Source organism: Papaver somniferum, chromosome 4 (assembly GCF_003573695.1).
Source record: "Papaver somniferum cultivar HN1 chromosome 4, ASM357369v1, whole genome shotgun sequence".
Taxonomy (NCBI): Eukaryota; Viridiplantae; Streptophyta; class Magnoliopsida; order Ranunculales; family Papaveraceae; genus Papaver; species Papaver somniferum.
In genome coordinates this window covers 118,328,600-118,352,466 of record NC_039361.1, presented here as the reverse complement: position 1 = coordinate 118,352,466, position 23,867 = coordinate 118,328,600, and the positions used below count along the sequence as shown (strand labels likewise).

The following is a 23,867-nucleotide window of genomic DNA, read 5'->3' as shown; positions in this document are numbered from 1 at the left end:
ATCTCCGAAGTGTTAGAAAGCTCGTAATGTATAACCTGTATACAAAGAGATGATATTACTGAACAAAAGAATGAAGATAAATGACTGGTGAATCATAAGGGGTTCAGAATTATAGACTGAAGCGTGAATAAGAAAATAACTCATCTTTCAAAGATATACTATACAGATAAAGAAACATAATTTTCAAGGACTGTATAATTTTGGTGCTTTCTAAGTTACTCACTAGTCATCTTTCATTGAAAATTGTATACATACAGAACCACGACAAAGGTAATGAAGTGCATAAGATATTTTACCTCTTCATGTTTACTTCTCAGGCTTTTGCTAATGTTCACATCGGTTTCCTCTTATTGGTCCCTCATTCCGTAGTAAGATGAAACTAGGCTAACCCCATAATCCTCTTCTAGTTATATATGATTCAACACCTAGGAAAAGAAACTAAGATATGCAATCTTCAGTATGCACTTTTATTTATCAACCAAAAGATTATGGGGATTGAAGAAATCAACAAAAAAGAAAAGCAGGAACATGAAACAAGATTATGATATACCTATATGCAGATAAGAAATAATATGCAGGAAAATGATTATCAACTGGGTAAGCTCAACACGTTTTACCTATTATAAATATATCCACATAAAGCAAAAAGCAAGCTATGAATAGCTATGAATAGCAGTAATATATACTACGAACGTACAGACCGAAACAAGGAAAAAGAACTTCAATGAGTTTCCATCTCACAGTGAACATCGCTTTTTCAAAGCATAGAACTCCTACAAGACAAAAATAATAACATAAAGAAACGATATCACGCTTCAGCAAGATATCCAATGTAAGAAGTAATATCAAATGCATAGCAGTTTCAAATTCTAATCGATCTGGATACTGGAGGAAGCTGAACTCCGTGAAATTGTATTATAGATAACACTTTAAGATACATTTCCACGCAAAATCAAATGCACAGCATCTCAATCTCATACAAACTTTATAAATTAAATTTAACAACTTCTTTGAACAAAGGATGAGCTTGAGAAGTTTCCATTACAGTAAATACAAGAAACAAAATTACATGATATGAAAAGACTCGAAAAAGGAATAATATCTCACTTTTATTTGATATGCCCCTCCAATATCTAGTCTCTGGTCAATATCATATAAAAATCTACAAATGAGATTCCTTGTTGCGGGTGTCAACCTTGCCTCTTCAGGCAACTTTAAGTGATTCTGATGGTGAAGCTACAAGTACCAAGTTCTACCAGCCAGTCATAATCCATGCCATAACCTTTATTCAGCAACACTTCTGGAGCTATGTAATCTGGCGTACCTACAGTTGAAAATGCCTTGAAGATAAAAACAATAACATGTTAGTGACCTAGAAAAATGCCAAAGAAAGCCTAGGTACAACATATTCTCAGCTTCCAGTCTTTTATGTACTCAAAGAAGCGTTATAATCAGAAAATAGATCCACAGTCCAATACCACAATACCTAAAGGTTGTGCACAATACTAGGACAAAACAATCACCAGAATACAACATTATTAAAATCCATCTAAAAGGATGATTTGAAGTCAAACCCCGATTAGCCCATCTTTCACCAAAGTAATCAACAACAAAAACAAAATCGATAAATAATTATAGGAAAAGGGGGTTTTCAGGAGAAACAAAACTTACATACCTTAGTGACCAGACCATATGTACCAAAAACTTCGCTGAGGTCATCCTCAGAACGTTGATCTGTTTCACTGTCTTGTTTGAGCTGAAGTAGCCTTCCTATCTTGATCTTGACGATCTTCCGCCATTTTTCCTTTGTGCTCTAGGATTAAGGCTTGTTTTCTCTACAATGAACTACAATCAAATTGACTTGCGATGTTAGTACAATTGACCACGGAAAGGTTTAAGGGAGTTGAATACGAATACAAACTTTGATGCATAATTCAGCTATATTGACTTAGGAAAGAATATATCACCTACTGGACACATTGAATGACACGAATTATTGGAAGTGAAACTTAAGACTTCCATCTTCACCCTGAGATTTCGCATCATGCTTAGCATCAAGAAGAATCTCTAAGAAGATGGTTATATATCATTAATATTTGCTGAATCTTGCGACTTCACAAACCCAAGGGTCAAAAATTTTATTTCTGAACTCCTGCGTATCCTTGGAGAACTCAGTGATGGAAACATGACACCTTACTTAAAAAAATGTGGCTATCACTTGAAGAACTGAGAGGGAAGACATCAAGACGAGGTTGAAGATAATAGGTTAACTCAGAGTACTTTAATAAAGATTATGCGACTAATTTGAAATATCGTTCTTACTCTCCAAAATATTTGTAATGATAATTGTCAATTGTTGGATAAACCGCACCTTCATTCTCAAGAGTTGCAAGAGATTCCATGTCAAGAACAAAGAAGGAAAAGTGGGTTAAACAGTCTTTTGAAGTGTCTGCGAGAGAAGGAGAAAGAGATAGTTACTTTATTTTCACCACTGGAACTTTAAGGAGTTCCGTCAATTCATCCCTACGGACCCCATTTTCTCGTGCAATAAGAAACATAATTAGTTGTATAAAATGAAACATAAGTAAAACTATTTAGAAATCTACAAATGCTCTTTAGAATTGAACATCTTTAGTAACATAGATCCTTATAAAATAGTCAATACTCAAAATCAGATCAAAAAAGGAGGTTTAAGTTTTGTTGCCAACTCACATGTACGCAGGTACGGAAAAAATGTCAAGGACCTTTTGTTTGATTTCAGCAAAACTAGGTTGCGAAGAAAACTGCAACCATAAAAAAATATGTAAAGTAACTAACATACAGAAATAGGATATTGACATCACATAATCAGTTCGTGGTCTTGAGATACTGCAATCTAACAAATCTAAAATATCAAAAGAAAGTAACTCTTTAGAAGAAAATTTTCCCGAATCCGGATTGCAATTCTGGTTTTAAAGTTATATTCTACTAACTCGTCCAGAAAGATAACATCTGGAAGATTGTATTTATAAAGTTTCATTCTATTGAAAGTCGACTCTCGAAGAGCTTGCGGCTATGGCATGGATATAGTATATGACTAATGGTGAATGTTCAAAAGGACGTGCTTGGTTCAAAAGCAAATTCTAGAATCACAATACAACCAAACAACCATTACTAATCCACCTTTACCCTGCTTCCAATTTACATGACAGTTGCGTTTTGACCTCTTTTATATTACACAAGTTCCGAACAAGCGATACTACCAACCAGGAAAGATCATGATACCCCACAAGTTCGAACAACACTTAACAAATGTATAATAGTTATACCATTTGTAGTTTATAAACAATAATGAAATTTGGGAAAAAATGCAAACAATTTTGTACACAACCATTTAAGACAAGGATTCAAACATTGAGTCACAAAAATCGTCCGAATGCGCTGATACAAGCTAGGAGAGCGTCCAATATGATTGAAAATCATAATAAGATTTGAACGCACCTAACAGAAAAATCCTCCAAGTGTTTCTTACCCTGGAAACCTTTCAAGTGCCCTTGAATTTACGCAAATGTTCCATTTATAATATGAACAACAAATACACAATTAACATACCTTCATGTCTAATAAATTTAACGAATACAAGTAAAATCGGATATTAACTAAAATAGGAAGTTCAAATTTGAAACATCACACTTATAATAACCCCCACGGTCAACTGGTTCATCCCATACCTGTAAGAGAAGTACATTCAACAAATCAGTTCAAATGCACAATCTACATCAATTAATGGATTCCTGTGTGTACATATCATAATGCTTATTAGACTTTCAGATGCCTAATTATACAAGAACATAAAATCCAATTGAAGTGAAGGAAATCATATAAGTAAAGAGAAAACTTACTCCCAAAAATGTTAATTTTAGGAATTCAACGATTGTGCAGCCTGCAAACAACAAAAATTTCCCATTTGATAGATCCCTAAAATTCACATCACCACCAGCATCGATCAAAGCAGAAACAAATCTAGGGTTTCCATTACCATCAAATTACTAATGAAGAGACGTAATCTAAGTTTTTGTACAATTACCAATTGCTTTAGACAACATAGAATTACTCTTGATTATTGTTGATAATCCTCATCGTCTATTCTTCATCGATTCAGACTCCAAGAACCGATGTTGTTGATGAACCTTCGTTTTCATTTGGCCTTGATGAAGATAATAGAGAAAAGATGATGTTGTTGATAAATCTCCTCTTTTCAGTTGGTGTTGATGAAGAGAATTGAGATGAGGCGCTGTTGAAACGAGAGGAAGATGCAGGAAGCTGCTGCTCGATGAAAAATAAGATAAGGGAGTCAGGTTTGGATGTACGATAGCGAAGAAAGGGTAGAATAAAACTAGTGTTCCCACCCACACAGCCGGATCGCACGCGTACAATTCTGGTGTTGCCTTGCACACAAGCAGGCAGCACATGTGATATGGTCAGCCGTTGCGAATTGCAACTGAGCCAAAAATTTCGCAACGGCTAACTGTAGTTGCGAGTTTTAGAAGAGTTGCAAAATCAGTTGCAAATTTGCAACTGCGTAAGAGCTGTTACAAATTTTAGTTGTTATTCCGAAAAAATGTTGTAGTGATTAAAGTCCATGTTTTAACTTTTTTGTTCTTATTCATGGTATGATATAAAACAAGCAAATTGTTGTCGGTAATTTTCTTGTTTAGGCATAAAGGTGGATTGCATAGGGAAATAATTTTGGCTAAAACTAATATCAGTATGTTATCAAATTTTTTGGAAATGATCTTATACGTGGAGTTGCAAAGACTAATAGGTTAGAATTCTCATGCATATGACATTATTTATGTTAGGGATAAAGGCCAGAAAAGTTGCATTCATTTCCTTTAACAAGATTTTAGTTCTAAAGAAATGTCGAACCATGGCTATGATATCAAGCCTGATTAAAGGCCATTGATAATAAAAGAATCGCATATTGATACCATCAGGATCTGGGACTTTGTCCAAGGCTATGTTTTTAACTCCTTTGGTTATTTCTGCTTCGGAAGAGATAACAATAATCCCGTTAGTTTCAAATATGTGATTGCGAATTGGGGTGAAATCCCCAGCACCAGGTTCAATGGACATGCTTTGGAAATTAACAGCTAAGACCGATTATGTTGAATCACCATGAGAATCAAGAACAGTGATGATTCTATCTACTTCCCCTCCTATGGATACTAAAACTAAAATACTTAGTATTCCTATCCCCAAATTTGAGTCGGCTATCCTTGGCTTTTCGTTTCCAAAATTTATCCCCATGGTCGTATAACTATTCTAATTTTGCTATAGTTTCTTCTAATTTTCGATCATGTTGGCTAAGATTGTTTGAGTCATGAAGGGAGTTAATAACTGAGAAGTTTTGTTTGATGTTATACTAAACGCTCCAAAAACTTCTTATTCCATTTTTTGAGATGTTTTTTTTAACCAATTTGAGCTTAGATAATATTATTGTGAATGGTGGGGAACCACTAACCTGAGAATTCCAGTAGTTTTGTATGATTTCTAGATCTTATGGGATATCAAGCCATAGATTAAAAAATCTATAAGGTGTAGATAGCCCATTATCTCAATGCTTGAAAATGAAAAGGATAGGAGAGTGGTCAGAGCCAATTGTTGGGAGATGGTCTACCGTAGCTAACCTTTGATTGAACATTATTCAACTGAAGGTTAAAAACACCTAACACATGGAAGATAAGCGCAACTTCTTGATTATTTGGCAATTTGACAAAAAAATTGACGCACAAATTAGAAAAGAGATAATCCGTTGAGAATAAATTTAGGTAAATGTTTAAGAATTCGGTATCTAATTGATTTTTTAAAAGAAAACTCCATAAAATCGGATTTAATTTAAAACTTGCAGAGGGCATTATAGTTTGGTTTTTATTTCGCCATGTCTTTGGAAAAAGCGGAAATCTTATTGCATAGGTAAGAGATTTAGACAATAAAATTGGTTTAGCTAGATTAATCGTTGCCGAGGTACGAATTATCTGGTAAAGTTTTACGAGCTCATTCTTAATATTTATGAGTTTTAAATTAATCCTGGTCGCTCATTCCTAATATATTAATTTTAAATTATAATCCTGGCCGTTCAGATTAAATACCTTAGTTTGATTACGATTTTTTTTTTTTTTGATTACATCACATGGAACAGGGGTCCTAGACTACTTCCTAAATTCTTCAGTTAGGAAAATTAAAAACATGAAACAATGACCCCAGCCTACTTCCTAAATTGTTAGTTTGATTACATTTTTTTCTTTTTTCTTTTCGCGATAACAAGAAATAATGGTCGCAAACTACTTCCTAACAGATACCTTCCTGGATTTTTCCTAAACCTAAATTCTTCGTTCAGTAGGAATTTTCAGGCAATTACGGGGTGGTTCGAACAGAATACCGATCTCCCCCGTATGGGAGTGAGCAGAAGAACCATCCGACAACTTGATGATTCTTAGTTTGGTTACGAATAGGATTAGTTTAGCCCATAATTTTGCAGCACCTACATAATGGTATCCCACCAACCATATGACTCGTACGGTAAGGATTAGGTTTTAGTAAGGTTCAACATCCAACGGTTACAAAAACTCTGACTGTTCATTGTATAAGCCGATTCTGAAGGTCTCTTTTCTCAACAGCAACTCTCGTCTTCTCCTTCTCCTTCTCCTCTGCAGATCTCTTTCCCAAACCTCTACAGTCTCATAATCTCACCGCTCCACCAAAGGTAATATTTTAATTCCTTGGGTTCTTCTGGTTACTAATCAATTAACTTTCTTAATGCATCTAGGGTTTGATTCTTATCTGGGGTCTATGACATGCAATTTTTGATTTGATTGGTTAATGTTTGTTATCATCGGTGGATTGATTTCTTATTTAAAGGTTAGCTTTTTAGGGTGATGTTGATTAAGAAAGTTTGTTACTTTTTATGTTTTATTTGGGTATTTATTGAATTTTGATGGAAAAGATTGTGTTATGTTTGCTGTTTGTAGAGGAAATGGCTGAAGCAAAGAGTGGAATGAGGAAGGCCATTTTTACTAAGGTAGATCAACTGCGTCCGGGGACTAGTGGACATACTCTAACTGTGAAGGTTGTAGATGCAAAGATGGTGTTACAGAAAGGTGGACCTCAAATGCGTCAAATGCGTATTGCTGAATGTTTGGTTGGAGATGAAACTGGGTTGATTATTTTCACTGCAAGGAATGATCAAGGTATTGCTTTTTAGAGTTTTGATGGTATCTTGTTTAATTAGATGATGATCCTGCACTTCAATGCAATGCATCTTGTATAAAATCATGCTCTCCATGGAAGTCCTCTTTGTCGTTTGATATATTCTATGTACTTGTAGTCAACCAACTATGTCATACTTTCTTGGTGTTTGATTGCTTTTAATACATGCAATTGGTCAATCTAATCGCTATGGTTAAGATCTTGGTGTTTGATTGCTTTTAATAGATGCAATTGGTCAATCTAATCGCTATGGTTAAGATTGCTGATTTGTATATACAGAATAAGGTTGGAGTTTTTTTAGGGGCATTATTCAGCATAACTAAAATGAGGATGATGTAGTTTCCTGAGCTTGTGTGTATGACGATCCGTGATGGAAGTAGGATTGGAAGTATAGGAGGCTAAAACAGCAGGATGGGCTATATGGTGTTGAATTTCTAGGGGGCTGCACAATTTTTTTTCAAGAAAATACCCTTGAAATTAAAAAAAATCCGGGTAGGTTTTTTGAAATTCGGCCGCCACCCCCCTAGTTCCATCACCGATTAGGATAGGAAAAGAAAATACATGTTAGTTTGTATGTCCACAATATCTTCTTCATTATCAAATTTATTCTTGTCTGCTAAATAGTACTTGAGAGTTTTTCGTTATCGGACTTTCCAAATAGGTCACTGACTATGATCATCTTTGATGTCTGTTTGGGTGATTCGTTGTCATTTAGACAAACAATAGAATCTCTGTATATAATGAAATGATCTTAAACACTGGTTAGGCTGAAGAAATTTTATCTTTCAGTCATAACTAAAAATGCTTTGAAGTTGAGTTGTAATATCATTATTAATACTCTCCTCATGGTGGTATCTATGAGCAATATCATGTACTTTTGTTGCTGTAATTTCTTAACATACTTTAGCTATGAGCCCAACAAGCAGTTAGGATATGTAGGACACTCCACCTGAAACTGATCATATGCATTTTCAGAACATACACGTGCTACTGTGAAGGCACAACCTTACTTTTTATGCAGCTATTATGATTTTCATCGTTACTTAACTACCAATTTATCGTATTTTCAGTCGACTTGATGAAAGAAGGTAGTACCGTGATCCTGCGGAATGCTAAAATTGACATGTTCAAAGGATCAATGAGGCTTGCAGTGGACAAATGGGGTCACGTTGAGGTGACTGAATCTGCTAGTTTCACTGTGAAAGAAGATAACAACCTCTCATTGGTGGAATATGAACTCGTCAACGTCGTTGAAGAATAAGCCTTTTTGCAATGTACAGTAACTTAAACTCAATCTCATTATAAGTTTCTTTATTTGTGCAATTGTATTCTTTTCTTTTTTTTACTAATTCCGTATACTTCCCCTTGCACTTATATTTTGGGTTCTTTTATTTGACCATCAGGTTCTTTCTTTTTCTAACTCAGTCTTATGCATCCATTTGTATTTTAGGTTGGGATTCAAATTAATGCTTCAACTACATGGAACTTCTAAGTTGTGCGGAAGATTTACAGCAACAACGAAACATGGGCACAGGATAATGATTGAGTTCCTTTCAGCAATGCAGAGGGACAATAAGAAGATTAGATACTGTAATGGGTTTAGTTGATGCTTTTATGTTTCTGGTATTTATCGAAGATCTGACTATTAAGTTAAATAACTTTAATTCTCTTTGTTATTTTGGAAATATGGAAGAATGATTTTACAGTGTTTAGACTTCTATCTAAAACTATAATGTGTCAGATTGGCTGCGTATTTTTTTTATATTGCATATTGTTCTCTGTGAATTTTCTTACCATTATTTTCGTGAATATGTATGTCATTTTTTATTTATTCCAGTGAATTAATTTTAACAGTCAAATTAGGGCTGTCAATGGGTACCCATTACCCGGGTCCGGAACCGGAACCGACGTATTCGGGTCCGGTTCCGGGTCCTTAAATTGGACCCATTAACCATTTTGGACCCGGCGGGTAATTACCCATATATACCCGTTTATGAACGGGTCCATCCGGATCCTACCCGTCGGGTACCCGCGGGTATTCGGGTATTTCATAAAGGTTAATTTTGTAAAATCCCCAACGAAATTAGGTCATATATAAGGAAAGGATGAGAAGCTCGCCCCCATTCCGATCTACTTTCTTCTCCTGCCTCTGCCTGCAGAAGTAGTTAGAGCTTTCACCACCCACTACGATGAATCCGATCTACTGTTAATGTTGGCGTTAATCACTTAATCCATCAAAGATTCAAAGTGTGTTATACTGTTATTACTAAGCTCAGACTTGATAAGGATAGGAAGTCGCTCTTGGATCGTAACTCGTAAGGCCAAAGGTAGAGCTGCTGCTGATAAAAGATAAGGGTACCAAGTTTACTACTGATGATGTTATGCAGAACGTTGATTGATTGATTGGTGGTTCATCGATCCTCTCTTCAGGTTATTATTATATTGTTTTTAGGGTTTCTTTGTTATGAGTTATGTTTTCGTTTTAGGGTTTCATGAATTTGGGGATTTTGAAAACATGGATTATTATGATGATGATTATGGTAACATTTTGTCTATGAAATTGGATATTTTAGGTTTTAATTTGTTTTTTTATGTTATTATTGAATCTGTGAATGGTGAATGGATGTTTTGAATTTACCCCTTTTGTTTCTTCTTACTCAAGAGGAAAGAATTTTTTAATTTGCAGTATTGGGTGTTACTTTAGTGATTTTGAATTACTGGTGAATGGGCAATTTTTTATGATTCTGAAAATTTGTTATGGATTACTTTATGACACCTGATAGGCTGATACAGATGTTTGTTGGGTTTTCCTTGCAGAGGCAACATGAAAAGTCAAACAGGAAGTAGTGTTGGTGATCATTGTGTTCCTGTAAAGAAGACTAAAGTTACCGTTTCGAAATCCCCGTGTATGCCGCCTCCTAAAGCTGCCGTTTCGAAGGCTGCAAAGAAGAGTAAAGTTGTAAACTCAACAGAGCCGAAAGAAGTAGAAACTGTAGCCAGTGAGTCAAGTGATACTGGTGATTCTGATTCTGATCATATAGAAGCGGCAACAACAGATGTGGTTCTGTCACCTACACGTAAACGCAAAAGAACCTCAAAGTATTGGGCTGAATTTCAAGAGGTATTGATAAAAGGGAAAACACACGGAGAATGCAAGCACTGCAAGAGGAATATTGGTGCGGAGAGCAAAAATGGGACAAGCAGTTTGAGGAAACATCTAAATAGTTGTATGGCGTACAAAGGAGCACAACAGCAAATTAACCAAATGTTCTTGAAAGCTAGTGAAACACAAGATGGGTCAGTAGCTGCTTACAACTTTAAGTTTAACCAAGAAGTAACTCGTGATTGTATTGCAAGAATGATTATCTTGCATGAACTCCCTTTCTCATTTGTAGAGTACATTGGTTTTAGAAGGGTGCTGACTTCATTACAACCCAATATTAAACTTGTGAAGCGGAACACTACGAAGTCAGACTGCATAAAGATTTATCAAATGGAAAAGAAGCATTTGTACGATATTTTTAGTAAGGTACAGAGTCGCATAAGCCTTACTACTGATATGTGGACTTGTACCACTCAGAATAGAGGTTATATGGCTTTGACAGCTCACTATGTTGATGAAGAATGGAAGATTCAGAAGAGAATTTTATCTTTTAACGCTGTGGATGTGCAACACACAGGAGTTAACATTGCAAAGGTACTGATGGAGCAGTTGTACAAGTGGAATATAGGAAGATAGCTTCAATTACGCTGGATAATGCTTCAACTAACAAAGTCGTGGTAAGTGAACTTCTTGCTCAGCTAAAACCAGATAATGGATTACTTTTGGATGGGGAATTATTCCATGTTCGATGTTCTGCTCATGTAGTTGCCATTATTGTTGATCATGGGATGCTGCAAATTAAAGAAGAAATACAGAAAATTAGAAATTCAGTGAAATTTATTAGAGGTTCACCACAAAGACAACAAAAATTTAAAGAAGTTTGCTTGCAAGTCAATGCTCCTGATAAAAAGTTGATTCAAGACGTTGATACAAGGTGGAATTCTACCTATCTGATGCTTGAAACAGCACTTCTATTTCGGGAAGCATTTAACCGGTTCGGGAAGATTGAACCTGATTTTCTTAATGTTGCTCCAACGAGTGAAGACTGGAATAATGCAAGTAGTCTTTCAATCTGCTTGAAGGTCTTTTATGAAGTCACCATTCTCTTTTCAGGTACGTCATACGTGACAGTTAATCGTTATTTTGATACTGCTTGTTCTTTGTATTTAGAACTTCGTGAGTGGTGTGATTCCGATGATGCATTAATCTCAAAAATGGCAGTGAATATGATGAAAAAGTTTGAAAGATATTGGCAACTTACTAGTAAAACATTTGCAATAGCTTCCATTTTAGATCCTCGGTTTAAAATGAAATTATTGGATTACTATTTCCCATTAATATATCCTGGTAACAGCGAGGAGAAGAAGTTAGAAGTTATGGAAGTCTTGAAAAGATTGTATAATGAATATGCAACAAATTATGCTTCTTCAGCTCATGTATACTCAGCAAACATTTCGACAAATCAAGTGAACATGGAAGATTCAGTTGGTAGTAGTGGTAGTACTTTATCTTCTCAAAGTTCTTTTACTTCTAGAAGGAAAGGTTTGACGGCATTTCTGGAAGAAAGTTCACAACATGACGTTGTTCGCACAGATCTAGAGCAATACCTATCAGCTGATGTTCACCCTATTAGTAAAGGAAGTGGTATTGATCTGAATGATTCTAGTTTTGATGTTTTGGGGTGGTGGAAATTTCATGGACCAATGTATCCAATTGTAGCAGTGATAGCTCGTGATATATTAGCAATTCCTGCGTCATCGGTGGCTTCTGAATCTGTTTTCAGCACCAGTGGTAGAGTTGTAGATAAATTTCGTTCTTCAATGCTTCCAGAAACAATTGAAGCTCTGATATGCACACAAGATTGGATAAGAAGTGCGCTGAAGAGTAAGTAACATATTCAATTCATGTTTGCTATTATATCAATTTTAGTTAGTGATTCATTTACTATGGTTCTTGTACGTCAACTAACTATTTTATTGTGTTAGATGAGGGATATGGGTTAGGTAGTACTTCACTTCAGACTCTTTTGGAGGCAATGGAGGAGCTCGAGTCAGACGCTGATGATGCAACATCGCACATTGTCTAACTGACTGACTATCAATTTAAGGTAAAATAACCAGCTAACCTTGGAATATGCACCCTGTACCCAGGTCTCCAATTAGATGAGATAAAGTAAATAAAGGTAGAAAAACAAAACAAGATAAAGTGCATGAAAAGAGTAGAAACAAGAAACTTGTTACTGTGTATATATGTATATTCATTTTCAATCATCCTCTTACATATTTTGCTACAATGACCCTCTGAATTACTTCAACATTTCATAGTTTTCTTGCATACGTATGATCAGATAACCCTAATGAATAATACTAATAGAGAAGATTTATGGAGCAAATTACTAAATCACAGGCAAGGTCTTTGATTGTGATATGGTTGCTTCTGTTTGGTCAATTGGGAATATGATCAACTGTTTTTGTTTCTCTTGCAGGAACAATTGGAAATATGATGGTTGGAACTTCTTTTTGGTATATATATATTATATAGGCATAGCCAAAGAACATGCGAAGTGCGCGAACTACATCCTTCTTTTTTGTATATGTACTTGTGAAGGAAAAACACATTTATCTTTTGGGGCTTCTACAGTTTATAGAATGATATGTCTGTCAACTTTTGTGGTTATAATACGACAGGCTATATCCATTAAGGCAGGTACTGAATCTACTGATGGAGCAGTTATCGGCTAAAAACATGTCTGCCAACTTTTGTATTTAGTATCTATCATATATAATGGCAGATTCTTACTTATAGCTAGGAAAGTAACTTTGATTTTCCTAATCTAAGGATTCTAAGCTCAAGTGTACTCTACTTTTGTATGTATGTTAAAGATGGTCACTTGGGAAGTCATATAACTGATAAGCTGATATAAGTTTGTGTTTTTACCCGATGGGTACCCGGACCCGGTGATTACCCGTGACCTTTACCGGGTCCGGTTCTGGGCCAACACATTATGGAACCGGCCCCGGAACCGCTAGGACCCGGAACCGACGCTGATATGTCGGGTCCGGTTCTGGGCCATGTACTACCCGGGAGGACCCGGACCCGTTGACAGCCCTAAGTCAAATTATCCGAGTGTTCTCTTTTGTAATCCACCATTTTTAATTAGGAGTTGCTCATGCCTTTTATAAGAAATTGAGAATAGTTCTTTCTTTTTCAGGCCCTCCCATTGTATCGTCAACTTTCAAACTTTGTTCTTGCACAAGCCAACTTGCATGTACTCATGCTTCAGCTTCCACTTTTGCTGTTCCAGAGACACTTGGCTATTACTGTTACTTGACTGCCTTGATGCTTCTTGGAAACATAGAAAATGATTCATGAAAATGACCAGCGTGCCTGCAATACCTACATATTGATGGTTATTGGGAAGAAAGGTTTGCCAAATATGTATTATGGTTGGAAGAAAGTTCGATTATCACTTCACACCATGGCCATGCATATCTTTTTGAGTGTCTTGCATATAATAATGGTCACAAGAAAATAGCATTACTCTTTTTCACACCACGGAACAGCTTTGCCAAAAAAAAATGATGATCGACTGGTTGCTTCCTATGTTTTTTCCTTACCAGGCACATCCTACTTGCTGAAGTGAATATGTTCGGCAACAGATCACGGAATTTGTCTTCGAAGCCTTTCTTACCATAAAGAATTTCTCTCCCTTGCCCTCACTTCCGCCGAACAAGTTCGCAATTAAATATGCCCACGTTCTCAACTGGGCTGAATACTCTAGTAATTTTTTTTTGTTTCATCCAACTGTTGCGCGTCTCTCTCACGTTCTAGCATTTTTCTCACTCGACCCACAAATAAAGAGATCAAATCGCATCTTCCCATAACTGCTATTGATTGGCCAAAGCATCGACTGGCATGTTTCATCGTTTCTCACATCTTCGACGTTGATGGTTGTTTCAGTGGTCACCGGTACTGCAGTTTAGGCGATTAAGAAATACCGCGTCATTTGGCTCGGCCAACAAATCCAAACGAAGTAATTAAACCACGTGAAGGAATGTTATTTACTTTATTTTTTTTGATTTTTTTTATACAAAAACAAACGTGGGGCAAGAAAGTAAAGATGCCTTCTTCGTTGTCAATGTGTACTTAATTCATCGAATTATTATAAAAAATTAAACTCATCTAGAAAGAGACAATAATGACAAGAAAAGGCATACGATTTTGTACATCTCATCGAGATGGAAGAAGTTTTTGCGTGAACAAAAATAGTCTATATGCCCACCTATAAAAATAAACAATAATTCGTATGGTCCAACTCCAAATCTAATCTAAAATGCGTTGATTTTGAATTATGCTGATTCATTTATGTTCTTTTTGCTCTACTTTCACTCTAAGCAGTGAGCACCCGCAAGATGTGCTGTCATCTGCTTTTGTTGTTCGGGGCCTTGTGTCTCATGAGGTGTCCAATTTTATATTACACACAATTGACCTAATTCAAAGCTATAATCATTTTATATAAGTATCTGTATATGTGCTCATAAAAAAAAAAGGTAAGTTCATCAAACCAGACAACCAAAATAAAACACCCGAAGATTTTGTACATTGTGGTGGATGAGGAAGTTCTTGTGTGAACATAGTTGGTCTACGGCTCAACGGGTCAAAATCCAGTCTAAGTTCCTGACTTCCTTCCCTATTCTAGTCTTCTCTTGTCCCCCAACTATATATGTGTTTTTCCTTTGGTTTTTGCTGTGAAAAGGTGAAAAAGCAATTAATCCCCCCAACCACAAATTTCATTTTCATTTTGTAAGTACAAATAAGTGACTCTCCAAGTCTAAGAATCTTCTTATCTCTTGTCATCAAATATTCAAACGTGGTCCTACTCCTACTCTACTTTCTTAATCATGCATGTAATTGCTTTTGGTGTGGAGAAATTAGCGAAGGTTCTTCCCTATTTCTTTCTCCCCGTTTACATTAAAAATGATTTCTGGAACCGAGATTCTGTTTACTCTATAAAACCCAACTCAAATTACACTCTTCATTCATCACTCTCTTTGTTGTTAGCTACTTAGCTTGGAGCTTGGACTTTGTATTCGAATTCGCAACATTGATTATTTGAGATTTAATTTATTTATAATTAGAAGAGAAGATGAAAACTTGTAGCAAAAGTGGTACGATTGACAGGAAAACTATTGAAAAGAATAGAAGAATCCATATGAAAGCTCTTTGCTTCAAACTTGTTTCTCTTATCTCTCCAACTAGTGCTGCTGGTACTGCTAGTCACAAGAATTCCTCTAACAAGGTACGTATAAACATACATATATATGAATCTCTCTGAGATGTATCACTGTCTAGCTAATAATTTGATGTTCATCCATTTTTGCAGGATATATGTACGCAGATGGATCAGTTAGATCATGCAGCATACTACATACAAAAATTAAAAGGAAGAATAGATGAACTGCAGAGAAGGAAACAACAACTAGGGATGGCAAGTATTAGAAACAAGACTAGTCAAGACACCTATGTTCTCCATGATATTGATGACCATCCTCAAGACATTATTACTAGCAATGTTATTATTATAGCCAGTAACAATTTGCTAAATTTGCCGATACTTGAAGTAAGGGACTTCGATACTACTTTGGAAGTGGTTTTGATAACTGCGTTGAACAAAAACGTCATGTTCTATGGAGTAATCACACTTCTGGAAGAAGAAGGTGCTGAAGTTACCCATGCTACTTTCTCTGTTGTTAATGACAAGATTTTCCACACAATTCATTCGCAGGTGAGTTTCTAACATTTCGGTAACATTCTTCTTCTTTCACAGTTTCTCGCATGCCATCTCCGTCTTACATTGCTTTGTTGAATTTGATTATGTTATTTGCAGGCTACGTTTGGTGTCGAGACTTCAAGGGTATGTGAAAGATTGAAGCAATTGATCTCTTAGCCTCGGGGAAGTGTTTTCATACTGTTATCAACGGTTCCTTGCCCTACAGGAGCAAGAAGTCAACGAGCTAGCCTTCTTTCCATCTGACTCGACTAGGATCCGCAAGAAAATCAACTAGAATGTACTTGCAAATTGTTTGATTGCCAATGGGCAAATCAAGAAAGATCTTTGAGTAATATCTAGCTTTCACTTAAATTGGATCGATATAAAGAGTGTTCAAGAATGGTAGTCCAATATCTTTAATATGTACTGGTGGTACTGCTTTAAGGTGGCTTATTTATTTGTCTCTCGTATTATCCCACGAAAATATACCAAAAATCCAAACGAAAACAATTATATGTTTGATCTCATGAATCTCGGGTGCGTAAAAGTCGTTTACCATCCACAACAAGAAAAAAGAAAATAATAGGAGCAACACCTGGACATGCGATGAGTAGCGCTTCCAACATGGTCGCTATTTTTCCTTCAACCAAACAACTCATCTTCTTTAGATTGCAGGTAGTCTATCTTTAGTTGATGAGCCGATCAGGTTGTTTATAATATAGTTGTCGTGTCATTATACCCCATTGATGAGCTAGCTAATCTTAACTACTTTTTCCCGGAGACTCTAAAACCCTCTTTCTAATGCAATCTTTTTTTTTTTTGGTAGACTCTATGTCATTATCTTTTTCCCGGAGACTCTAAAAGACTAAAACCCTCTTTCCATGCATTGATGAGCTAATAAGCAGCAATCTTGGATACCTTACCTTCTCTCATTGAGATCCTAATAGTAAAATCTTTTTCTATTATATAGTCCCAGGCCCAGACATCAAATGAATGTGATTACTGGTTTATCCCGCTGAATTAGCATCGATGTTTTTGGGTTTTCTGCCTTTACATTGCGTAGTGTCCATAACATGCATTTCTTGTTTACATACAATTTTCGCATTTCTTTTTTCCCATGAAAATATATTTACGCTTTTCTATTCACCATACAGTTGCCAAATTAGTAGCTCTGATGATAAGGACGACGCACTGTTAATGGACCTTTTTTTTTAAATGGTTAAGGAATCAAATTCAATCACTACTCAAAGTTTACACGATGTGTCGGCAGGTGACCGTGACAGTCTTCAAAATGCAAATTCTAATGAAAATTTATGCGCCCAATCATTACATATGGGATATGGAAAGTGCAGGGTTAATCTTGAAGTGAACAAATCTAATATCAAGATTCTCAACCTTTAGTATTGTGATGGTGTAAATGTTGCAGACTGATGCAGTGCACGAGATGGCCTTGTGTTATCATGAAGAAAGGGAACGCCGAGCACGTGATAATGAATAATTTTGGCTGTTTAGTTTAGTTTGGTATGTTTCAAGTTATTTTTAGCCAGCGAATAAGGAACATGTCCCGATTTTTGGCAGGAACTTATATTCTTTTTATTAGGCTAGATATTTTAAAGATTATTTCCTTTATTTGGTTAGATTTTCTTTATTTTCTTTGGTTATGTCAAGATAAGTTGTAAGCCTTTATAAGGCAACGATGGTTTTAGTTGAAGGTAGTGAATTAGAGGTTGAAAAATGAACACTCCCAGTTGAGAAGTTTGTTTAATGTGTGTGTTTCAATCGATCCGGTACTAACATCCTACACCATTTGATATTCAGAATCCTGGTATCGATCATTCAAACATGGTTCGTGGTAGAGGTCTGGGTGGTCCTCGCGAAGCTTTGATTGATGAGGTGATGGAGAGAACTAGGTACGATGAACTCTCACGCACGGTTGAGCTGCTCGCCGGTCAAGTAGCTACTTTGCTGCGACGACATGAGCGCCGTCGGCTTCCTATTGATGAATCAGACATCGAGCGAACCGATGATGATGATGTTGGAAACCCATTTGTTGATCATGAACGGGGGAACTTGCATCATGAACGTGACTCTAGAAGGTGGGAATCTGCATTCCGTGTGGAGATTCCTGAGTTTCATGGTAGTGGATTGACGCCGGAAGATTGTATCGACTGGTTTTCTACCGTGGAAGAAGTGCTCGAGTTTAAGAGGGTACCGGATGCTCGTGTGGTTCCTCTTGTTACTACCCGCTTTCGAGGAAGGGCTGTTGTTTGGTGGCGGCAATTAAAAGCAACGCGTACACAACAAGGTAAACCAGCAATATCATCTTGGGCTAGGCTTGAAAAGTGTATGCATGCAACATTTTTATCTTTCAATTATATTCAAGAGTTATATATTCGTCTTCAAAATCTCCGCCAAGGTTCTCGTTCCATTGACGAGTATGTAAAGGAATTTTATGATTTGGTTACTAGGTCGGGTATTATGGAACCTGAGGAACAACTTGTTTATCGCTACATAGGTGGTTTGCGTCAAATTTTTCAAGATACTCTGAACTTTTTTTGATTATTTTTCTGTTTCTGAAGTCCATCAGCGGGCTTTGCGCTTGGAAAAACAATGGACCCGTCAGAATGTTACTTCGGCTGTTAGTCACCCTCCTATGATTATTTTTCTATTTCTGAAGTCCATCAGCGGGCTTTGCGCTTGGAAAAATAATGGACCGGTCAGAATGTTACTTCGGCTGTTATTCACCCTCTTATGACCCCGTCACAGCATGCTTCCGCAGTACAGGATGTTAGTTCATCGTCAAAGACGGCTGTTAACTGTTATCGTTGTGGAGAGCCGGGTCATATTGCGAAAGATTGTCGCAAAGCTGGAAGGCCTGGCAAGTCTTTACTTGTATACGGTGATATAAAGGATGAATCTGTCGCTGACACAAAGGAAAAAACAGATGTAGTTCAAGAAGTATTTTTGCCCGTAGATCAAGGTGAGTGTTTAATGGTTCTCCGTCTGTCGTTTTTGTCTCCAAAAAATGATGATCCATGGCTGCGAAAGAATATTTTTCAGACAACTTGTACCACTGGTGGAAAGATTTGTCGTATGATAATTGATTCCGGTAGTTGTGAGAATGTGGTGTCGGAAGAAATCGTCCGTAAGTTGAAGCTACAGACTGAAAAACACCCTCAACCTTATTCTCTCCATTGGCTCAGTAAGGGTTCTCAGGTAACCGTTTCTAAACGTTGCCTAGTGAAATTTTCAATTGGCTCTTTGTATGAAGATGGTGTTTGGTGTGATGTTGTCGTGATGGATGCTTGTCATCTACTGCTGGGAAGACCATGGAAATATGATAGAGAAGTGGAGCAAAAGAGTCGTTCCACTTACATTTGATTCCACACGCATTACATTTGATTCCACACGCATTACACTGGTGTCAACACGCATTACATTCTTATTCACTTACATTTGATTCCACACGCATTACACTGGTTCCAACAAAAGAGTCGTTCCCGGCAACTACCTCTAATGTTGCTTCCAATATGTTGTTGGGACGTAATTATGAGACAAAAAGGGTGAAACCCCAAGGAACTTATATCGCTATTGGGCAGAAGTTGTTTGCATCTTCTATTAACTACACGTCAGCTGTGGATGTTGTTGTGGGTGATTTTGTTTTCGCAGTAGTTACTAAAGATAATTTTCGCAAGATTGGCCCTTCGGAAGTCATTGAAGCAATCCATCCTAATACTTTCCGTCCGAAGCTTCCAAGTAATATTCAAGCTGCAGATGTATTTCATGTGAGTGACCTTCTTCCTTATGGAGATTCGCTTGACGACCCGCCCAATTCGAGGACGAATTTCCTCTTTCCAGGAGAGAATGATGCAGTGCACGAGATGGCCTTGTGTTATCATGAAGAAAGAGAACGCCGAGCACGTGGAAATGAATAACTTTGGATGTTTAGTTTAGTTTGGTATGTTTCAAGTTATTTTTAGCTAGCGAATAAGGAGCATGTCTCGACTTTTGGCAGGAGCTTATATTCTTTTTATTAGGCTAGATATTAAGGTTATTTCCTTTATTTGATTAGATTTTCTTTATTTCCTTTGGTTTTGTCAAGATAAGTTGTAAGCCTTTATAAGGCAACGATGGTTTTATTTGAAGATAGTGAATTAGAGATTGAGAAAAAAACACTTCCAGTTGAGAAGTTTGTTTAATGTGTGTGTTTCAATCGATCCGGTACTAACATCCTACACCACAGACCCACGTCTACTGATACAGAGTTTTCAAATTTTATATGACCGAAGGGTCGTTCTTGCTTTGTAGTTGTACTAAGAGATATTTTGTAAAAGGATCGCATGTTTTTAGTTATATTAGGATCTGGGCCGTAGAACACGCGGTTGATGCATTTAAGTCCTAGACTAACTTCGACTGTTTGATTTGTTACTAAACTGCCCTTATAACCCCATAGCACCCTTGCAAAATCTTAGATCATTCAAAAATTTGCATCACAAGTTAACGATTCTTTTTCTCCTAAAAGAGACTCTGAAACAACTTTCATAAGACATCACGTCATATCACAAGACAGTGAAATGACATCCATAAACCAGACTCAGTCTTTGCACATGAGGTGTTATTCCTGTGGGATGTGGTTGCGAAAACCTGCAACCATTGATGGGCTCAACTCTAATTACCTCGATTTTGCTGACAACCCAGTAGTACCCACAACAAACACGGTACAATTTGGCCGGTCAAAGAGCAGGCTTTTAAGTATGCCAGACATATTTTGACTTAAAAAGACTTCACGGGGACCAGCTCCTGCGTGACTCATGTTTTACCTCACAACATTCTTCTAATATGGCTCATTCACATTTGCTATATAAAATCGCGTGAGCGAATACTATCATCCTTCATAAATGCCCATACGGTGAATGTCAAAATGCAGGTGAGTTTCCATTATTATGAATCTCCATTTCAAGTCTTTAACTTATTGAGTGGACCAATTATTCACGTGGTATTAAATTGCACGGGTCAAAAGGCAATTAAGTGCACGAGAGATGATTTCGTCTTCCTTGTAACTTCTTCCAAGATGTGATTCCAAGAAACAACAATGGTTCTTCCCTAAATTTCTTGGTTTTTCCTTGTCAAATATGGTCCAACTCTATACGTCTTCCTGTTTCTCTTAACTAACTCCTTTAAAAACAAACAGTACCCTTTCTCTTCATCATCACTCTCCTTGCTGCTTGCTTGGAGTTTGGAACTTAAAACTTTGTCTCTGAAACATAGATCATCTGAGCACAGTATATAAAAGAAATTGAGAGAGATGAAAAGTTCAAGTAAAGGTTCTTCTTCTGCTAGTGCAGCAGCAATTGATAGGAAAACTATTGAAAAGAATAGAAGAATCCATATGAAATCTCTTTGTTTCAAACTTGTCTCTCTAATCCCTCCTACTACTAGTACTGACCACCAAAACCATTCCTCCAAGAAGGTATCGAGTATATGCAAACTTGCATACATATGCTCTTTCTAATCTCATCGGATCATATTTACGTCTTAAAACTTTATTTCTTGTGCAGGATATACCACAGACAGATCTGATAGATCAAGCAGCTAATTACATACAAGAACAGAGAAAGAGAATAGATAAACTGAAGAGAAAGAAAGATTTATTAACAACAACGTGGTTGCCAGAGTACTACAAATAACGGAAAATGGGTCATTTGTCCAAATATTTTTAAATCACGGTTCAAATGGACGAGTAAAAAATAATTGGATGAAATAGCCAAAAAAAAAAGATACTAAGGATGAAACTGGATACATCCTGCGTAAATTAAAAATAAGAATTTTCTTTTGAAAATGGGCACGATGAAACTGGTTACATCCTGCCTATTTTTACATTTTTGTCCATTTAAACAATATCAATACTTAACTGTCCATTTCACCTAGGAATTGTTGATTTTGGTCTTTTTAACTAATTTTGTGTACAAATAATACTAGACACGACGACATCGATATTCACTGTGGTGATCAAGATATTATAACTAGCAATGCTGTTGTTGCTGCTACTTCTACTTGTTCATCAAATATTTTTAATAAGACTGGTGACAACTTATTAAATTTGCCGATACTTCAAGGGACTTTGACAGTAATACTTTGGAAGTAGTTTTGATAACCGGGATGAACGAACATTTCATGTATTATCAACTAATTACTGTCCTTGAAGAAGAAGGAGCTGAAGTGGTCAATGCTAGTTTTGCTACTGTTAATGACAAGATTTTCTATACAGTTCATTCTCAGGTAAATTCATATCACACCGATAACATTCATTCTTTGACAGTTGCCATTATCCTGTACTAGTATAGCACCTGTTATATATAAGTCGATGATGTAGGATTAGACCAGATTTGGCGAGGGACCAAAAACACCACATAGTAATCAGGTGGGGTAATATATGTAGTGGCTCCTCTATTTTTACGTTTCTTGATCAGGGTTATCCCAACTATGTTTGTTGAATTCATGATTTCATAATTCATTTGCAGGTTAGAGCTGGAGTAGAGACTCCAAGGATATCTGATAGATTGAAGAAATTAGTTTCTTAAAAATGACTATCAGTTCCCGATTAATTCACGTCCACGTGTATATGGAGCTGGTTTGGTTCAAGGAAACAAGAGGAATTAAACTAAGCTTGACTTGACCGAAAAATCAACCGATTATTGATCTTTCAAGAGTGTACTTGAATAAATTTCTTAAGTTTTAATATTGTTGTGTTTTTTTCAGGGTGTTTCACAGAATGCTCATATTCCCCGAATTGGTTTTACAAAATAGTCATACTTTAAAGTAGTGATTGCAAAATGATATTTGTCCGTCCGACTTGACTGTTTTCAGAAAAACGGTAAATTATGTGATTATATTTCCCCTTCACTCTTTTAAGTGCATGAGTTGAACCATAATTACCACATATCTAGGTGACACTGGTCTACACACGTGGCACTGAATCACATGTGACAGCCACGCAGGTGGCACTTTTATCCATGTGGTTGTATGACACATACGTGGTAATTTTTGTGGCTAGAAAACGTGACCAATCACCAACGGTCTGATTGATTTCACTATATAACTACAACCCCTGCAGACGTAACTACACATTTCTTTCGTACATTCTAAGGAACAATTCACACATGGCATGTTTTGGATGGATGGTGCAGTAGCAGTTCAGGGGAGATATCAATCAGCATTAAAAAGAGTGTCAACTATTGTTTTTTGTGTGAGAGAGGTACACATGAGCCTATTAATTGTCTATGGATCTATTCTAGATGCAAAATGGTACCTTGCAATGGTGCGAGGAAGATGTTGAAAGCATAATCAAACTGATGACCATGTAGCTGAGAAATTCTTCCGTTGCTCGTGTGCCCATACTGTGAGTGGTTTGCATATGCTACAAACCATGGAAAAGCAGTGCAACTTCAACTTCCATCTTCACTTATCTTCTTTGCTTGTGGTAAAAAAATCCATATGTATAACAATTTTCCATGAGATAATCAATCCTACAAGAAGAAGAAATGTAAGGGAAGACTAATGTCAAAAATATGCAACAATGAAAATAACTCTAAAATAACTTACCTCAAATATACCAACTGTCCGGATTTTCAATAACTTTCTGATATTGTTTTCCATGAAGCAAAATACAATGTAAAAGCTTCAACTCTGAAAATGGTGAACTATGCATGCAGATAGGAAATCTAAATATATATGCAATGAGCAGTG

General features: G+C 36.5%; 3 protein-coding genes and 2 long non-coding RNA genes across 8 annotated transcripts; 4 read left to right on the top strand and 1 right to left on the bottom strand.

Annotated features, from left to right (window-relative positions):
• Positions 1 to 890: 890 nt before the first annotated feature.
• On the bottom strand, positions 891 to 4,329 carry LOC113276435. 4 transcript variants are annotated; one of them, XR_003324388.1, is made up of 8 exons: positions 4,067 to 4,329; positions 3,882 to 3,957; positions 3,481 to 3,710; positions 2,713 to 2,783; positions 2,372 to 2,449; positions 1,968 to 2,226; positions 1,676 to 1,845; positions 891 to 1,340 (listed from the first exon to the last, which is right to left on the bottom strand). It is a non-coding gene; the product is annotated as an uncharacterized LOC113276435 (long non-coding RNA). The 4 variants fall into 4 exon arrangements; XR_003324387.1 differs by having other exon boundaries at positions 3,882 to 4,329; XR_003324390.1 differs by having other exon boundaries at positions 1,972 to 2,226; positions 3,882 to 4,329.
• A 2,100-nt stretch (positions 4,330 to 6,429) lies between these two features.
• Positions 6,430 to 9,042, top strand: LOC113276434 (uncharacterized protein At4g28440-like). Its single transcript, XM_026526032.1, has 4 exons — positions 6,430 to 6,745; positions 7,011 to 7,229; positions 8,319 to 8,522; positions 8,699 to 9,042. Exons 2-3 carry the CDS (start codon positions 7,016 to 7,018, stop codon positions 8,507 to 8,509), a joined length of 405 nt encoding a protein of 134 aa, XP_026381817.1. The 5' UTR covers positions 6,430 to 6,745; positions 7,011 to 7,015; the 3' UTR covers positions 8,510 to 8,522; positions 8,699 to 9,042.
• Positions 9,043 to 12,001: 2,959 nt separating this feature from the next.
• LOC113276433 lies at positions 12,002 to 13,252 on the top strand. Its single transcript, XR_003324386.1, has 3 exons — positions 12,002 to 12,235; positions 12,337 to 12,458; positions 12,837 to 13,252. It is a non-coding gene; the product is annotated as an uncharacterized LOC113276433 (long non-coding RNA).
• Positions 13,253 to 15,249: 1,997 nt separating this feature from the next.
• Positions 15,250 to 16,587, top strand: LOC113274220 (transcription factor bHLH162-like). The gene is made up of 3 exons (XM_026523680.1): positions 15,250 to 15,650; positions 15,735 to 16,136; positions 16,239 to 16,587. The coding sequence occupies exons 1-3, from the start codon at positions 15,498 to 15,500 to the stop codon at positions 16,296 to 16,298; spliced, it is 615 nt and encodes a 204-aa protein (XP_026379465.1). The 5' UTR covers positions 15,250 to 15,497; the 3' UTR covers positions 16,299 to 16,587.
• A 4,811-nt stretch (positions 16,588 to 21,398) lies between these two features.
• Positions 21,399 to 22,702, top strand: LOC113273046 (transcription factor bHLH162-like). Its single transcript, XM_026522816.1, has 4 exons — positions 21,399 to 21,591; positions 21,680 to 21,804; positions 22,238 to 22,400; positions 22,643 to 22,702. The coding sequence occupies exons 1-4, from the start codon at positions 21,427 to 21,429 to the stop codon at positions 22,700 to 22,702; spliced, it is 513 nt and encodes a 170-aa protein (XP_026378601.1). The 5' UTR covers positions 21,399 to 21,426.
• The last annotated feature ends 1,165 nt before the right edge of the window (positions 22,703 to 23,867 follow it).

Bases quoted from the DNA above. Each gene is read 5' to 3' on its own strand.
- LOC113276434 (XM_026526032.1), top strand. From the start codon at position 7,016: ATGGCTGAAGCAAAGAGTGGAATGAGGAAGGCCATTTTTACTAAGGTA. The intron at 7,230-8,318 runs GTATTGCTTTTT...TCGTATTTTCAG, and splicing joins CACTGCAAGGAATGATCAAG to TCGACTTGATGAAAGAAGGT.
- LOC113273046 (XM_026522816.1), top strand. From the start codon at position 21,427: ATGAAAAGTTCAAGTAAAGGTTCTTCTTCTGCTAGTGCAGCAGCAATT. The intron at 21,805-22,237 runs ATAACGGAAAAT...CGATACTTCAAG, and splicing joins TGGTTGCCAGAGTACTACAA to GGACTTTGACAGTAATACTT. The intron at 22,401-22,642 runs GTAAATTCATAT...ATTCATTTGCAG, and splicing joins TCTATACAGTTCATTCTCAG to GTTAGAGCTGGAGTAGAGAC.
- LOC113274220 (XM_026523680.1), top strand. From the start codon at position 15,498: ATGAAAACTTGTAGCAAAAGTGGTACGATTGACAGGAAAACTATTGAA. The intron at 15,651-15,734 runs GTACGTATAAAC...CCATTTTTGCAG, and splicing joins ACAAGAATTCCTCTAACAAG to GATATATGTACGCAGATGGA. The intron at 16,137-16,238 runs GTGAGTTTCTAA...TGTTATTTGCAG, and splicing joins TCCACACAATTCATTCGCAG to GCTACGTTTGGTGTCGAGAC.